The 18,788-nt window shown below is 39.1% G+C and overlaps 1 protein-coding gene across 1 annotated transcript in view; it reads right to left on the bottom strand.

Moving 5' to 3' along the window:
- The window catches only part of kdm4b (lysine (K)-specific demethylase 4B), a 52,231-nt gene that overhangs the window by 26,435 nt on the left and 7,008 nt on the right, over positions 1 to 18,788 (bottom strand). The window contains exons 2-7 of the mRNA XM_023282285.3: positions 17,833 to 18,246; positions 16,671 to 16,846; positions 15,818 to 15,932; positions 15,132 to 15,325; positions 5,546 to 5,595; positions 335 to 438 (exon numbers count right to left, since the gene is read on the bottom strand). Of these exons, the coding sequence (XP_023138053.2) occupies positions 335 to 438; positions 5,546 to 5,595; positions 15,132 to 15,325; positions 15,818 to 15,932; positions 16,671 to 16,846; positions 17,833 to 18,219 (1,026 nt within the window). The 5' untranslated portion in view covers positions 18,220 to 18,246. The remainder of the gene's footprint in view (positions 1 to 334; positions 439 to 5,545; positions 5,596 to 15,131; positions 15,326 to 15,817; positions 15,933 to 16,670; positions 16,847 to 17,832; positions 18,247 to 18,788) is intronic.

The following is an 18,788-nucleotide window of genomic DNA, read 5'->3' as shown; positions in this document are numbered from 1 at the left end:
TACTGAAAAATACCAGATTTTTTAAAGTTTACATTGAAATACAGTTAAAGTTTGAAACAATATACAGTGGTAACTTGCAATCAGTTTGGACTCGTGTGACCAGGGGACAATGGAAAAACTAGCTTTTGTCTGTGGAGTGTTAACAAACGATGCTGTGTGATAGCATTCTAATGTAGGCAAGTGAATCCACCTTTATGCCAATTTAAAAATATAGAGGCTTCTAATTATAACACAGAGACTATTCCACATACAAATTAAAAAAATATTATTTTCTTGCTGATCACAAAAAAAGAGTCTTCCTTCGTCATAAATGCGCAGACCAGTTGCCACTAACCCTGTCAAAGGGAATGCCGTATTTCTTCAGAATGGATGGAGATATCAGCGTCATCTTGTGGCGAAGGAAGGCGTCACAGCCTTGGGAGCTGCCGGGGAAGAAGCCTGCAGAGGGTGACAGTATATTTCACTGATAGCCAGAACAAGGAGGGAATGAAAGAAACATAACTTATATGATAACAACATGAAAAATTAAACCAACATTAAGGGCATTATTAGGTCAATAGACTTGCAGTTCGCCTAAGAAAAAACTTTTCATAAAAACTCGCAAGCCATGAGATACATGTTGAATGCATGCTTTGATTACCGGCCAATTTTGTTTTCCAAGAATTAGGCTTGCTTCAGATTTGGAGATCGAGGATCATGCTTTACAAATGTTCGGGAAACAACCATAGTGTGTGTGTGTGTGTGTGTGTGTGTGTGTGTAACAGTGTCTCGCATCGAACTGTAGGTGTTGCAGCGTTCAGCAGAAAATCGAGGATGTACAGTACTTTCAAGGTTATCCACTGAGAGCTGACACCAATGAAGCACTTGTTCCTGAAAGCCACTAATTATCACAATCATTTCCTGGTCCCACAATTCCCTGACATCATACTGCCCCTGTGGTCCCTGTCTGGCAGCTGGCACAAGTAAACCTCTGTGTTCTGTTGAATGGACACTTAATACAGCATGACGTATGTTCGATGCATTTGCAGATATGCAGCTATTATATATTGCAAGCATTATTAATTATAATTTGCTCAAACTGATTGTTCCAAATAAAGGATCATTCCACTAATTCTGCTGTCAATTGTTACAAAGCACTAACTGCATGTTTAAAACTAGGTTATGGTCAAATTTGCTGCCATTATTAAATGCATGAATCAGGGTACAATCCCCATTGGCATCATACTCTCACACTACCTAAATCACAGACACTGCAGTACAGTATTATGATCATCATAATCCAGCTAAACCACTACTGAGAATACTGTAGGCCTCTATGTCACAATTTACATTAAATATATTTGTTTGCATCCCAACTGAAATTCACTGAAAAATAATGTGTTCCATGTGAGATACAAACCAAATTAACGAGTAATCACGTCAAAGCAGAAAATCGTGTAACATGTTTACATGTGCTACAATAGTCTGATTGCTCTACAATGTAAATTCACATGCTGCATGATCAGTATATAGATTTCTATGCTCTCTTTGTGTATGTAATGGAAAATCTTAACTGCATTTTGACAGTAACAACTGAACTGCTTTCTCCAGGTAAAATGGAACTATAAATGTTTGTGACACCACAACCTGGAAAAGGAAATTTCCCCTTGACATAGACATTATTTTTTTACTGCCTACAGTGCGGAATAATCACATTACCACAGTGTATGTTAATGTACTGACTGCGTGCCTCCAGGTTCAGGGTAAATCTGATGGACCCAACTATGGCTTGAAGGAATACAACAACACAAAAGTGGATGTTGTCACCTCTGAAAAGTGTGATCGCCTTCAGTGCAGCACAAAAAGCAAATCTTTGCCTGGAGATCTGCTTTGGTTATTAAAGAATGTTATTACATTTAAGAATCAGCAGCACTAACAACATTGAAAGACAGAAGGTACCGCTTTAGTCACGGTATCATTTATTTGCTGTGATACAGTCCAAAACAATGAAATTAAGTCTAAAACAGTTAATTACTGGTGTCTCCGTCCCCAAGGTCACTACTAAAAAATTCTGCAGTCACAGTACTTTGTAAGACCACTCAAAATATGTACAGACCAAATGAGAGCGCAACTGCCACTATTTTCCTGAGCAAAAGCGCATTTGTGTAGCTGCAGTAACTTACTAATGTTACCTTTTATGTTACAAAGCATAACCACTTCCTTAAAAATAGCCTCTGCTTTGAGATCATAATAAAGGTCTGACATTTTGGGCTTTCAAAGCCCCAACTTGCTCTGTAAAACAAAGGCTCACTTCTGCTCTCTGAGACAGAGACACAGAGACGCCCTGTGCATAATCAAAAGAAAGAATTTCTCCTCCATCACTCACTCTTCCGCTCTTTACCGTCTGTAACCGCCAGGGCCTCAAAGGGGGGTCCATCCAAGCCTCCACCCAGTTAAACTTTAATGTGGCTGACAGTATAATCGGCACCCATTTCATCCTTCATTTTCTCTGCATTGTTTCAGCCTCTGTTCCACCCTACAAAGCAAAAGAGGGAGAGAGGGACTCTGCTCTCTCATTGCGTGTCTGCTTATTGGAGCTGATAAAGGTGAATAATGTGCCGACAGAGCCTGGGTATTAATCCCCATTAAAATGCAGCTGGCTCTCTGAGCTCTCCACGGGGTAATATTAACTTAAAGGCTTCATTCTGTCCTTTTGAGTTTGAAAATTAAGTTCCTGCCTCCAACAGAGCACCTTCCCCTCCCAACCTGCCCACCCTCCCCCCAAAAAAGTCTGAAGCCATGGCTGAAATAATGCAGAGATGAGGAGTGATAAGACAAATAGCTGTCGCTGTGTTAAATGTTTGGAGAGACGTTTTCAAGCAACAGGACCACCGTCCCAGCCCCATTTGGCATTCCTGCTACACTCATAACTGTCTTTTTAGGACCTCATAAACAGTTGGCTGCCTGTGCTGACGACGGCTTTGATAGGTCAGCGGGTGCCTGTTAAATAACGTTGGCAATGCTTCCCTCCTACTGCCAGCTGCTTAGATAAGAAGAAGAGGAATCTGACTAACTGAAAGATGAATGCTGACAAGAAGAGTGATAAGACTGTTGGCACAGTATAGATTTTAAGCTTGAAGCATTTGATCAAATGTATGAATCCAGATAAATTCACACACCAAATTTCAACTCGTTTGATTGAGCCATTCCTTATGTTATGATTTTCCTGAAGTTAAATGTTTATTAGGACAAAAATCATGCTAAAAATATTTGTTGATTACCTTTTTTTTAGCACAAGATTGTAACTAAAATGATAAAAAAGTGATATTGCAAAATATAAATAACAAATCACTGTTTTAATGCAAAGTCTTATTTAGTGAATTGCAACATCTGTAGATTTGTGGCCAATATTAAGAAGCACTGTACATTCAGTAACTTTATGTTTCAGCCAGTAATTCTATCTTACTTAGCTCCTGGAAAAAATAAGGGGAAGTTATGGACCAAACTCATCTGAAATTTTCAATAAGAATTAGGCAAGAAGTAACAAAAAAAGAGACGACAAAAACTACAAACATTCAGGCAGCACCTGAAATGTATAAAAACGTGCTGTAAGCTAATGTAATGTTCAAGTTACTTTCAGTAGGATTTCTTTTGTGTTGCTGACAGAAGGACTAAGTTACAGAATTAATGCCAGCATGTAAATCATTCTCGATCTGTTCACTGAAAAAATATCACTGTATTAACATTCTCCAATGCTTTTGCTTCTCTTTCCAAGCCTAAATCAAACAGTGTACAGTATTACAATTATAATAAGTGTGTGAATCATCTGAATGAGCTCCTGCTCTTCAGTGTAGACTACAGGTAGCTGTGCTAATGCTAATGCTAGGTGAGCAAGACCAAGACAGACAGAGCAGTTCTGTTCAAACAGATTGGAAATGATAACATTAATTGGATTTGCTGAGGAGAGTCTGTCTGATGTGTCACTGTAGAGCAGAGGGAGCATTTTCCATTAATCCTGCAATATATAAGAATAACACCTGTAACAATTAGTGTACACACAGATGAAAAATAGAAAAAATAAGACCAAAGTGTCACTAATGACAAGTAGCCTGAATTGCCTGTATTTTGGTTTACTAAAACAAGCAATAATCATAGGACTAAAATTTGACTACAATAAATGTAATGCAGTTACATATGCAAGTAACTAAATCTTTCAAAATAACAGAAAGTTTTAGAATAAATTGCACTGTAAACCATGAGTGGTTTATTCCTTTGAAGAGACTGCTTCCCTGTCACACTCCATATAGTGTGCGTTACATATTCGAGCCACTCCAGCACAAGAGGAGGATAGCAAGAGACAGAAGCTATGCACTACTGATCACTGATTTGTTCTGAGCTCTTCACAACAAGGACAGTGTGTCTGTTTAATGTAGTTTGGATTAGGCAACTTTCCCTCATAATCTTCTACCTCACTGTGAGCAATAGGCTACACTCAAGTTAATCCTCACTGATCAAAACAGGGAACAGGAGGAGAAGAAGAGCATGGATGCCGGAAAAGAAGGAGGGAGATGAAAGTAGACATCTTGTGTCACAGAAAGAAAGCAGAACGGCTTCACTTTAGTGCCTCTCCTTTATCTGACTCAGATAAGATTCGTAGATTGTAGACAAAAATCCCATGTCAGAAACAATTCTGGGTATCGAAGTCAGTGAGGAATGTAATGTTCTAGTATATCAGAGATGCTGTCTGATGTTCTCATTAGCGCTGGTTCAACTGTGTTTGATTCGGTCAAAATGTGGAAAGCTCTCAGAGTGTGACATGTAGAAACAGCATCGACAGCCAACACTTGTTCCTCAGCACCACAAACTTTCATCAATGCACAGTCCAGTTTGATAAGACTTCAGTGTATGGGCTTTCGAAGTTTTCTCCAGTCCTTCTAGGGAACAGAGAGCTGATGCTGCTGGCTTCACTTCAAACGGCTTCTCCTTCAAATTCAGCGTCTACAACCCTCCTGATCTTTTTAGCTCAAGCGACTGCACACATCAAGTGCTTCAAGCTGCTCTTCCTTCTCCAACTCCGTTTTAGCACAGCCAGGTGACATAGAAAGCTCTGTTTCTATATGTGGTGAGAAAGTGGGATATCAACCTTTCTGTCAAAGATTTTTTCCAGTGTATGGTCCACAGTGTGAGCACAGTGTTTACTGTGAAGACCATTGTGTTTGACAAAGAAATTCAAGAAAGGTTCCTTATTGTGAGTAGTAGTTTTAAACGGTGTTGTCCATGCTGTGCTTCAAAAGAACGAGGCAGGGTGTAGTTGAGAGCTGCATTGCTTTCTATTCTCCCACACAAGAGAACCAGTAAGTGTGCGTTGGATGTGTGCTATTGTGTATTGTGTGCAGATGTTAAGTGTCCAGCATGGGAATGATTTTACAGTTTGTGTGCTCAACAGTCTACAGCACTTGCTCTTTGAGGTATTACACATTATAAAGAAAAAGAAAGCCAAGGAAAGGTGCGTTCAAATGTTGAATAAATAAAAAGAAATTGATTTTAATTTAAAGCATGGTCTCACCTTGTGCCAGTCTCTCCAGCCTCTTGCCATGCTCAGGTGGGACAGCATACCTGTCAGAGAAGAAAAAAACATCTTTAGTTTGAACAAATACTACAAAATTTGGAAGGACATACGTTTGGCGCTGCAACATAAAAAACTATTTGAACCGTGCTTCAACGTAATTGTAGTTCAAGTTTCTATATTTTCCTCTTTCTCCAAAATATCTTGTGGCATAAAATCAAAATTCCTCTCACATGAATACGATCTTTACAGAATGAGCAGATGTTAACATCCCTCAAATGTGAACAAATCCGTTTCTTTAAATGTGCATCACCTACAAGGTATCTGCAAGTTTCACTCAGGTGATCCTTCAGCTTCAAGAGTGCGTGTCCACAGAATCAGTCATTTCAACACTTCCCATTCACTGTTTATGTCAGCAGCCGTGCAATGTATTCTGGTGACGTCATTAAATGTTTCATGAGACAGACTGTCTCGTTGCCTACTCCAAATTTGCATGAGGTTGAGATCTAGGCTACTTTATACCAATCAAGGGCATCATAATGCCACTTGTTGCTTCAGGAAACTCCCAAAAAACTTTTAAAATATGTGTTGTTGATGTAAAACAAAGACTGATTGAGCAGTTGTATATTTATTTATTTATTACCCCAACCGTTTTTGTAATATAAGCTCAAGTTTATGCAAACTGCTGTGTTAGTCTGGTTTGCAATCAGGGAGTTTACAGTCTAGCAGTGAAGTGTTCGTTTAATCAGGTGCAGCCAATGTTTACGCTGTTTGTAGGAGGGAAAAGCCTGTATAGGTTTCCTGGAAAGCATCTGTCAATAGTTCACCGTGACACTGCCTAGCCACACATCCATCAAGCCTCTGATGCTGGGAAGTGGTGCAACTCCTAGTGTCCAAAAAAAACCCTGTGCACAGGTTTCAAAAGGATCTTTTTGGTCATGTATTTTTTTATGAAAATAGATGTGGAAAAAGAAACTGCGGGAGTATACGACTGCAGGCCATCACGACTGAGTGCTCTTGTATTGGATATATAATGAAACAACTTTTGTTCTCATGATCTCTAATAGTACTGAATCAAATTAAATCCAGGTTTGTTCAAACTGAATGCAAAGCCAATTTGTAGGATAACAGAATAGTTTAAAAAGATGGTGCAAACCTGATTGGACACAACTGCAAAATGTGGTGAATACAGCACAATAGGAGAATGTACCCTATAAAATAAAATAAACAAAATAAACTGGAGAGAAGAAACAAAAGACATACAAGTTCCTGTGATGTCTTGATATCAGTCTAAGTCTAAACACAAACATAGCACAGCCAAACTTGTTACCTCCACCAAATGCCTAAACAGCTGGTACAATGGCTGTTTGGGGTGAAAAAAAACATGACTGCAAAATCATTAAAGTAATAGGGATGTACCCGAATATCCGAATATTTGGTTGTGACGGTGGTATCCAAATATTTATTTTGAGATTCGAATATTCGGATTCCACCCACCACCCCCCCACCCCCCGTTTGACGATGTCGCGCGATTGGTATTCCTCTCGTCAATTCGCCCGACGTGTCCCCCCGTCGGACGTTACGAACCTAGCCGAATATTCGGCTCCTTCCGAAATAAATCCATTCTCAAAACAAGTTCTAATCTGAATGGGAAAAGAATGGGAACAAAGGAGGGTGGTGAAAAAGATAAAATAGCCGGTGAAGGGCAGGACTGAGAGAAATTACTGTTTTGGGAGTGCTGGGTTATTTCTCAGCCCTCAGCATTTACCGGTTTAAGAAATGAAATTGCCCATGACGTATTCTTCACCATCTCTCCCTACAACTTCTCTCTCACACATGTACACACCATCCAAACAAACATTTTTCTTTATCAGTATGCCAGGGGCAGTGGCTTTAGGGTTGCTACCATGTTGCTTTGAGCTGTTCTTCTATTACTGCTTTGCTTTTGTTTTGTTCCTTTACTGACATTCCAGAGCTAATTAGCCAACTCCCTGCTGTGTATATGTTTTATTTCTTTCCTATACTTCTGGCTTATTACTGTAGAAATACTGTAACTCTGTGGCCTCAGTTCTATGTCGCGGTGGAACAAAGTATTACAATTACCAAACTATTTGCACTGGTAATACATTAAATAGGCACTGGAGAGTATGAAGCATTACATCAAATGTCAGATGCTACATTTAGAAGCTGCTTTATTTGTTAAAAAGAATAGGAGGGAGTCAGCAGACCTCTAATCTGAGGTCTGCTGAATTTGTGAAGTTATTACATACTCTTTATTACAGCAATTATTTCCTCTTGGTTGTTTAACCCTCCAGAGACCTCCGGCATTGAACTAGGGGGTGGAAAAAAGAAGCCTGCATCTCTCCTTTCTTACCAAAGCCTCAGCAACCAGATGGATGTTTGAAACAAACTAAGAAAGAGAGGAAGAAAATGAGAGAGAAAGAACAAAGCCAGAGATGTGAGAGGCAACAGCACTTAACAAGAGAGAAGAATGAGCAAGAGCGGAAGACAGACAGACAGGAGGAGAGTGGAAAAAAAATAATAAAGAAACAAAGAAAGTAAAAGACAAAGTCCATTTCAGTCAGAGGTGCCAGATACATGGTACCACACTGCCACCTGTAGACAAAAGCTTAGACCTTCCTCCACTGTCTTATTATTACAGATTTACACAAGTATCCAACTAAATCTTGTCATCAAAATTCTTCCTGCTGCTAGGAAACAAGGAAGTGACATCTGACTAGAATTACATATAGTGAAATTCAAGTAGTTATCTCACAGGTGTCGCTGATCTTTGTGTACAAAGTAGTATCTATCTCTTTAACATTTTACAGACTGAAATAACTGCCCGTGTGTGACGATACATTTTATACATATATTCTACATATAAACATATTGGATGATGTGTATGACAAAAAAGGAATCACGCTATACAGGGTTAGCTATAATTTATGCTATGATCGAAAAAAGACAATAAAAAGTAATAACTTCTAACTATTGCTGGTTCCCATTATCCTTTGGAAATAATTGAAATTGCAAATATTTCAACAAGTTTTTCACTTTGAATCTCATATTGTAATACTTCTACTTTGTGTCTACATATTCATCACTCTGCCTCGCTGTACTTTAACCTATCAGTGGCCACCAATTTCACCATACAAACTGTTCTGCATGATTTTCTATTACTAGGTAATATTTACAACCCTTCAGCAGCAACATTTTGCAGTTTTATGACTACGCAGCTCAAAATACTATTTATAATTTCTGGAAAAGAAATCCTGCTGCACTCATTATTGTGACATTACGTCTGAGGCTATGTCAGGACTTAGCAACACCAGGCAGACAAAATTAAGCAGGTCTTCAGTAAACTGTGCTACGGTGTGTGTGTTTAGCTAAGAATGTCAAGGTTATGTCTCTGAAGTGACGGTGAAACTGATATTGATCTTCCCATCTAACGCAAAAAACAAACCATATTTCCTAAAAATGTTTGAGTTTTCCTTCAAAGCTGTATTCGTCCTTGGGAAGCATCGCATTGCAGCTTTCTGAGTAAACGTACACAAATTACAGAGCACCCCACATAAGAGAACACCTCTCAGATGATCCCTTCCATCTCAGCAACAAGCTAAACAAATCAGCCGACCAGCGTGTGTTCTCCCGTTCCCTCCCTCCTAAGGCCTCGGTTACTGTGGCAACAACACGTATGTCACGACGGCAACAGAAAGAGGAAAAACGCACAAATAAAACAACACACAGCAAAGGGAGTCTTGAACTTTTACATCTTTCTTCAGAAGAGCATGATTTATCAGTGGTGGGACAGTATCCCTGCAGGTGGGATTAAGGAGCCACGACATGAGAAGCAGCACAACATGTGTTAGTGAGTTTTACATTACAGATATGTGCATTCTTCTAATACAGGGATTTCTACTTCATAGGCCTATGATTTACTGGGATGATCATATGCAAACATAGGTATTCACAATTTCCTTATCAATACCTCAAGTGCAATTTAATTACTGAGTGTGCATGTCTGCCAGTTGATGTACGATATTTTGTTTTTAATATGTGAGATGCAAGCTATTAGAACATTTAGTCTAATAATGTGATTTATTCATTTAATCTTGCAGTGACCAAATTGACCAGTATTATGGGTGGTAATGACCATAAATAACTTCAAGAGTTCACGTTTCTTTTGAGATCACCATTTCTTCTATTTTTGTGCAAACATTTTCAATATATTTTGAGTGTAAATACACACACATACGCAGTGAAGGGTTAGATTTTGGCCAGAGGAAAGTTCCCAGCAGCAGACCTTGTTGTGGAAAACCTGCTGTGACTGTTGTCAGGACTTTTGGAATACTCTTAAAACATGAAAACACCAGCTATGCGACCTATAAATGCACTTCCAATTAATACAAACACAAAGTCAAAGTGCGGAATACCCCGCCTGGCACCCAAACTGCAGTTACAATCCAACTAATACGCAGATCTTCAGCCCTCCGTTTCCCTCCTTTGGGAACTGTCAAACGTGAATGGTTCAAAACCATTGGACTACAGAGGAGGTTGAGCACTGATGGATTCATAATAAACTCCTCCCTTCTGGGGAAGTGGCAGCTGGGCTACACTTCAAAATATCCCTTTCAATTCTCTTTCGTCAGCCTTCCCCTACCTTCCCATCACAAGCTCGGAGGCTAATCTTTTATCTGACAGCACATCTACTGTTGTGCGCTGGAGTAGAGGGGTGACTGAGAGGGTTTCAACACTGAAAAGAAAAAGAAAGAGAATGATGGAGGGACACAGACAGGGAGAAAGTGACTGGCAGCTAAGGCTGAGATCTTTTTACACTCTCCTGTGTGTGTGTGTGTGTGTGTGTGTGTGTGTGTGTGTGTGTGTGTGTGTGTGTGTGTGTGTGTGTGTGTGTGTGTGTGTGTGTGTGTGTGTGTGTGTGTGTGTGTGTGTGTGTGTGTGTGTGTGTGTGTGTGTGTAGCAGAAGTTATGGGGGGGCAGACTTTGATGGGAGCAGAGTTGCAGGGGGAATGGAGTTAATTTCACAAACGGCTGCACTATGAGAGGAGAGGAAGAGAAAGACAAAGAGAGTGTGTGTGTGTTTTAAGGGAGCATGCTCTGTTTAACAGCCTGTAATTACCCCACCACACACAAGTACAAAAGTGAAAATGATTCAATTTTAGAAAAAAGTCAAGGTGGAAGGGCTCGGTGAGAACTCGGAGTGAAAGGCAGGGAGTGACAAGGGGAGCACAAAACCATGCAAGAGAATTAGACAAAGGCAAGTAAAGAGAGGGGAAAAAAGAAAAGCACACTTTTAAAAAGGGAGTGAATGATGTACATACATCTGTCTAGGAGGTAATTAGTCTTCACAAAGGACAGGATGAGTATAAAGGGAAAGAGGGGAAGCTAAGAAGAAAGAAAGTTGGAAGGTATTATTGCGAAGGCATACTGCAGACTATATAGTCAGATATCATCTTGAAAAGTCATATTGGCAGCGTGACTTTTTTTTGGATTATTCGTATTGTTTCAAACCAAGTCCAGACAAAATTTCTTAATTTGAAAATGTGCAATTTGGACATGAATGCAACCTCTTTGAGCAAGGTCCCGCCCACAGCACTATCTGATTGGTTGGGCATCACGAGTAATAGCGTATCAACACTGAAGGATAAATAGTAAAAAATTCTCCTTCATATTAAAAATATGGCAAAAACGTGAAGACACAAAGGAATCAAAATTATCAATCAAACTTTATATCTGAGTTTGTGTTTGCTAAATTTTGACACAAGGTTTTTTATTTTTTTACTGCAAATGCATGTTGGTTCCAATTTCCACTTTTACTAATGATTGGTATCAGCATTGGCCTTTTAAAACTGAATGAGATTGTACTTGTGGCAGTGGGGGTTTCTGCATATGTGGGAAGAGGTTTATGCTTTCCTAACTTTCTAATTTAAATTCAATTAATTATGAAGCAATACAGCACAGAAGACCCTCTATTGCACATATTTTAACTGCTTTATGTACTTTTTGACTACTAAGTAAGTAAAAATTCAGAAGGTGCCCTTGTGGGTAGTCTTGGAGCGGTGTAGGTCTAGTAGGAAATGACCAAGGTGATGAAGTTACTGTAATCAAACATAAAGAGTCTAAACAGACCCAAACTTCAGATAATCTTGATTTCTAAATTATAGTTCAATTATAGGACTGTGGCAGGGTACATTCCAACACTGTTTAGGTCAATATTGGAAATTCAATATAGAGTCAAACAATTTGTCAAATTAATAGATAAACTAATATGCACATTTGTATCAATAGGAATTACCTACTGTACGTTTTGACAGTGACATTTGAAAAGCTGAATGTGTTTTCTTTTTTCCACTACAACGGCAAAAACATTCTTACAATAAAAGCGTACTTTAAGAGCAACACACACACACACACGCACACACGCACACACACACACACACACACACACACACACACACACACACACACACACAAGGGGCCTATGTTGCATACCAAAACATTAGACACTCACAGTATTTTATCTCAGTTAATGCTACACAAGATGTTACCATCCTCCCACTCACCACAACAGACAATCACAAAAAACAGCAATTGTATGACGTACAGGCTATAAAACTACCCAGCATAAGTAATTTCTTTAAATTGAAGGCACAAAATCCCTCTCAAACTATTTTAAAAAGTAATCTTATGAAAGAAAAACATGAAATCTGCAACAGAAAAGGCCTTCAGAAGCCTTGATTTTTCTGACAATAGTGCTCTATCAGTTTAGCAGTGCAGCACTATAACACTGATGGACATTAACACAATCTAACTGCAGGTGTGTTATGATGTTAGCAGCCGATGGAGGTAAGTAAATGACTCAGTGCCAAGATTTACAGCATTTTTTTTCTACTTAATGCAGTAGTATTCTCCGAGACTTGGTGGAATTTCCATGTAAATATACACTTGTCCACTGCTTTCATGTGTTCACTGATTTGACAAAAGACAGTCACACTACACCTGCTCAGCAATTTAACACAGCATCAGCTAAACACTGGAGGGGAACAGAGCACAGTGCCTTTTACTCGCTGCTCTCAAGTAACACCAGACTGTACATCGCAGCTTTATATTTATCTACGCACAAACACAGACACACACAGGCTTTGGCACGGAGCTGTAATAAAATATACCCACTCTCAGTGAGAGGTGTGAAAACGAGATAAATGATTTTAATGAGATCACATTACAGGGAGGGGGAGTTCTAACGTCGCACATGACTCCAGGAGGTGGATGGTGAGAGGGGAAAGGTAGAAGGGAAGCATGCTGTGAAGAAAAAGAAGACAGGTGGGAGAGCAAACAGAGATGAAACACACAAACACACATAGAAATAATGCTGTATTTCTGAATGCTGGATTGGCTTGTCTCCCCTCCTGCAGTGCCAGGGATGGAAAGCAATATGGAGGGGAAGATGGGGAAAAAAACACAAACAAAAGAAATTCAAGGTGGAGAAAAAGTAAGAAAAATCCTTAGAAACCTGGTACCACCAGGTGTGTGACAGAAAACAGAAGGAAATAAAAATGACGCACCAACTAGAAAGCAAGTAAGCAAAATATAAGCTCACAATAACTACCTCCACTGTACAAGAGGTGCTGAAGATGGTTTGAGAAGCTCCTATGTGTCAAGGTATGATTAAACTAACCATTCTTCACAGAAGTACTTAACATAACACACTATAACTTCCATTCAACTGCAACTGTCACCTGTATCATTTCTGATTTAGCAACAACTAGCGTGTATACCATTTGTTGCGTCTGCTCCATTTGTTGCTGATATACACAGTAATGATCAACATTTTTACCACAAGACATAATGAAGGGTCCAACACAGTGCAAAAAGGTTTGAGAAATAAGCCATCTGTCCATATACACTACCAGTCAAAAGTTTGCACACGCCTTCTCATTCAATGGTTTTTATTTAATTATTTTATACATTGTAGATATACTGAATATATACTGAAGACATCAAAATTATAAAAGAACATATATGGAATTATGTTGTAAATAAAAAAGTATTAATCTTCAGTATTAATCTAAAATGTAGAAAATAATACAAATAAATAAAAAGCATTGAATGAGAAGTCAAAAGTTTGTGTCCAAACTTTTGACTGGTAGTGTAAACCAAAAAATGAAGGCTAGAGATAGCCAGCATTTTACTTACATATGCAAATTAAAATTTGAGTATGCAAATGTGACAAATGAATAAGTTACATAGCTGGAAATCACTTTTTAGTTCTAATAATCTAATTTATAAAACTCTGCTTTGCTTTCAGGCAGCAGTTTCCCACTTGTAGTCCTCATCGAGTGTCACTGCAGACACTTTAAATGACAAAGAGAACGACTAGCTGTCAATATGTAATGTTATATTCATGACTACCGTAACTTGGTGAAGACAAACTGAAACTTTGCTGATGCAAGGGATGTGCCCCTCTGCCAGCCTGTGGATGAGCAGGTTTCACCATAACACTGACTTCTGCACTCAACCACAGGTCATTTAACAGGTGACAAACATGAAAGCAAAGGTCTGTTTCTTCATACCAGTGTCTGTGATTTTCACAATAAATCTCTAGAAAATGTCAGATTGATAAGACCAAGAACTCCATTAGCCTTCAATAAAACCTCTGTTTCTTTGCCAGATTCATAATGGCTGCCCTATGTCACGCAGACAAAGTTAACTGTTAAGCACCACACGGACACTAGATGGTGCTGTTAACCACTGCAGGACTTCAGATGCTACTGAGCAGGCAATGTCTTCTGTCTGCTAGCATTTACACAGTGCAAGACAACGTTTCTAAGACTTGATGTAGGAACATTTGATCCAGTTTAGCGATTGCAAAACAGAGAAAAATGTGTAACAAAGTCGACTGGTGCAGTACTGTCCTTGAAGTCAGATAAATTAATAACAATGGCGACTACACTGGTGTGCTGTGTAGTCATCAAGCTCTTTTGTCTGTATTTGTGATGGACTTGTCTGCATTTTAACCCTTTGATGTGTAGACCACATCAGGAGATACCCATTTTCCATTGGATTTGGGTCACTTTTGACCCAGGTTATGCATCAAAGGGTTAAAAGGTGAGAAACATGCAATGACTTGTCGTAATGGCCTAAATTGAGTGAAATCGCTTTAGTAGGAAGAATTTTTTTTTTTTTTTAAATACTTGAAAATAAAAACACTGACAGAAAGCGATGCTTTTGTAAGTTCTTTTACATAACGAGTTTCTGTAAATCTGTAAGGAAAACAATTATTTTATCAGTCAATCATAATTAGTCGTTTTGATCAAAAATGGTCCTAATGGGCATACAAGTGTCTTTGGATGCCCTGAAACCTCCACTGAGTTACCAATGTAGTATGTCAAGGCAGGCAGGCTGTCACTGATGGCATCTAAATTACACACATTCCAGCCCACACCAGCTGTGCATTTTAAATTAGCATCAAACACAGGTTCTAAAGCAATTAAAAGTCTTAAAATGACAAGCAACAGTTCTGAGGATGTTTAGAAGACTTCAAGATCAAAAAGCAGTGACTGACCAGGATTTGGACTGTCCAAAGTGCAGGTAGTTGATGCTGTAGAGGTCCATGTCCTCAGTGTGCCAGGCAAAGGTGGTCTTCCACATGCCAAAGTACAGGTACGGAGTGTTGACACCTTCAATGACAATGCCGCACTCTTGCTCCACCATATCGAGCAGTGTGTTGAGATGGCCAATGTTCCACTCATGAATGTCCTGGAAGGCAAAATGTGTATTGATGTGATTAGCATACTGAGCAGTGTTCTAGGTTTTATCAATAACCACCAGAGGGTGCTCTAGTCAAACAAATGTGTACTAGCTAGGTGTCTGATTACTGAACTGATCACAATATTTCATTCACTCAGCAAGGTGTTAAAAGTTACACCTACTGGTATAGAAATCCTGTTTTAATCTTCCTAAAAACCCAATATTTATAGTAGCTTAGGCTGTGGCCATGAGGCATAGAAGCATGCAATTTTTTTTTTATTAAAAATTCACAGTGGATAAACTAATCACAGGTTGTATTTTCATTCTAATTATGATTGGAATAATGTAATTTATAGAATATAGAGGAGTTCAGTCTCCTTTGTCCCCAAATCACTAAGTAATAACTTAATCCACATATCTAGATAAGTTTTCATGGCTGGCATCATTCTGAATTAATGAGTACTTACACACACTTTTCAGGAACACACACACACCACTCACCTCATCATAGATGGAGCCACTAACATCAGCGCCATAAATGGGTGACACGAATGTAAGGTTCTTCCAGTACTTTCTCTCTAGATCGTCAAAGTCTTTGTGACGTGGTGTGCAGTACCTGAAAACAGAACAGGACCCATCATATTGTAAGCAGTGAGCAGGGAGATGGCCCTCCAACTAAACTCTCAAGCATCTAGCAGTATGAGCAGTTCAGAAATTAGCTTTTAGCTTGTTGCATTTAACTGGTTAAAAAAACACTTACAAGTATATAGGTTGTGCTTTTGGTCTACAGCCAGTAATCGGACTCACATAGTATAAACACAGCCCAAGTTTTTTTGTTCAAAATTCTCAGTTAAAACTTTAAAACTTAATAAGAGACAAGCTTTTTTTTTTTTTTTTAATTGATAGCAACAGTGACGGAAAAAGGTTAACAATTTCAGTGGTTTCAAATGTAACACATAAACATTATTATTGTTTCTCAGTATTGGTGGTATTTGTCATGTCTATAATGAGACAAAATCTTTAATAAAGGCATGCATTTTCCACCATCTTCATTTAAGCACGTTACAACCACTAGTGGGCAGAAAAGACACTTAACCACAAAAGTACTGCAACAAGGTGTTATAAAGAGTCTACAAAACAATGACCACCACCTGGTCTATTCTATTTTTCAATGGTTTCCAAAATTAAAAGGTAGATTAAGAAATTGATTATTTTTGAACACAAATAGAAAGAAATAGCATTTTGCACATATGTTCACTTTTTGTTAATGTCCTTTACTCCAAAAAAAGAAATATTAAAAAAAACTATGATCTTCAGACAGAGAATTCTTGAAATACACAGGTGACCAACTTACTTCTTGCTGTTGGCCAGCTTGCGGTACTCGCTCACAGTCATAGACTTCTTCTGAATGTTGTACTGAGTGAACAGACCAGACTGACCAGTCACCACCTGCATGATGGGAGCTGGGATCACCATGTCTTCGATAGTGTCGTACGACCTGCGTGGCTTCCAGCCCTCTGGGGGAATCACCTGGAGAAGGACACAGATGATTAATATTAACCTGCAGTAAGCTACTATGCAATGTACTTTAGTTTAGGCATGCAAACCTCTCTAATCAGGCAGAACATTGAAATTTCACTAAATTCCAAGGTATACAATTACCTACCAATACAATTAAACTGCTAATTATTTGGTTGATAATTATTTTGTGGCAGCCTTGAGAGCCAAATAATTCTTGGTTGAAGCTCTTAAAAATATCAAGTCAAGCACTTCTGTCACGTCTAACAGACTCTTGCTAATATATTTGGATAGTCTTAAATAAAAATAATCATTTTGAAAAGAACCCTGAATATTCAAAAGTAAGCAGAAGCTGACAGTAGCTGCTAATGGGATTGAAAATTTTATGAATTTAATGAGATCTAACCATCAAAACTAACTTTTTACATTGGTTGCATTTGGAGACAATTCATAATGTAGATATTTCCATCATAACTCATAATCTCCCACAGTAACCACAATTTACTAGTGGTGGCGGTGTAATGTGCATGCAGACTCATGCAGTTTAGAGGAGGAGGGTGTAACGCAGGTAGTTTTCTGAAGCAAAATTTTACAGATTCCCTGTAACACCTCACATACAGACTTTTGGTAGACACTACAATTTACCAATGCTGTCCAAATGCCTAACAGGCACTGGTAGACACTATCAGAAAGCAAGGCACACAGAGTTCTACTCAACACTTGGCTACTGCAGCACTCTTAACTTAGACAGGAGAAGATATGAAAATATTTTACCGAAGTTGAAACTTTTTAACTTTATCTATCCAGACAGCCCACCCAGAGACCTATGTCAGTTACACCATTGCAACCAATGAAAATGTTTGCTCTTGACAGACATGCAAATACAATGGTCACAGGCTGGAGCTCTAACAGCCACATCATAGGTCAGAAAAAGGCTGTACTAAATATGCGATTGTGAGTGGGAATATGCACAGCAAATGTCTATGTGCTGTCCTCACCTTTGCCAGGCCAGCACGATGAGCCCCTTGACTCTCCATGTAGACTATGTATTTGGCAAAGTCTTTGAACTCCTCCATGGTGGGCCGGAAAGTCATGATCTTGCAGCTGGGGTTCTTGGCGGTGACTGGTGGTGGTGCCAGCAGCGGGCCTGGTGGCAGCCCACAACCAGGAGCAAGTTCGGTGGCCACGCTCGGGTCTGCAGCCTGAGCTGGGGTGAGATCTGGAGCAGCATCATGTTCTGAGGTCACTGCTGTGTCAGGGGTTTCAGCTACTGCTGGCTCCTTAGTGGGAATCTGGTCTTGGGCTGCACTGGGGCTGAGAGCAGGAGGAGAAGCCGGGGCAGGGTGAGGAGCTGACACCGTGTCCATGGGCATGTCGGTAGCCATCGAGTCTTTGAAGGATTGCAGGTAAACCTGAAGAGAACAGCATGTCATGACAGTCAGTTCATATTCTGTCTATTTCACATTTTTTCAAACTAGACAGCTAGAAACTTTAATTGCAAATGCACATTGGCTACAACTATAAGTTGGATAACATGCTCAGAAACGATATCAAGATTTTTTAAACAATCCTTTCTGACAAAAAAAAAATCTAAACAGTAAAAACAAACTAAACTCAAGTAAAATTAACAAGTATAGCAGTTTTAGAAATGTCAATGCAACGAACCAGTGGGAGAGTAACACACACTGATAGAGCTGTTCACAATAAACCACATATGATCACATCTAAGGATCAACTCTGTTGTAATTAGTAGTAGCGGTACTGAAGTCAAATTCTATTTACGTTGAAAAAGTGTAAATGCATTCACTGCACCAAGCTGCACTTTTAAACGAACTTCTGCATATAGTGACAGTTTTTGTCCTTATTTAGCAACAGTTTCTCTCATTATCAGACAAAGAATGGAAGTTCCATAGACTGTACATAAAAGATGGACGTAGCAAACGCTGGTGTGTGG

Source organism: Amphiprion ocellaris, chromosome 2, assembly GCF_022539595.1.
Source record: "Amphiprion ocellaris isolate individual 3 ecotype Okinawa chromosome 2, ASM2253959v1, whole genome shotgun sequence".
NCBI classification, from domain to species: domain Eukaryota; kingdom Metazoa; phylum Chordata; class Actinopteri; family Pomacentridae; genus Amphiprion; species Amphiprion ocellaris.
Note: the sequence above shows the minus strand (reverse complement) of the source record. Positions and strands in the feature narration are given on the sequence as shown.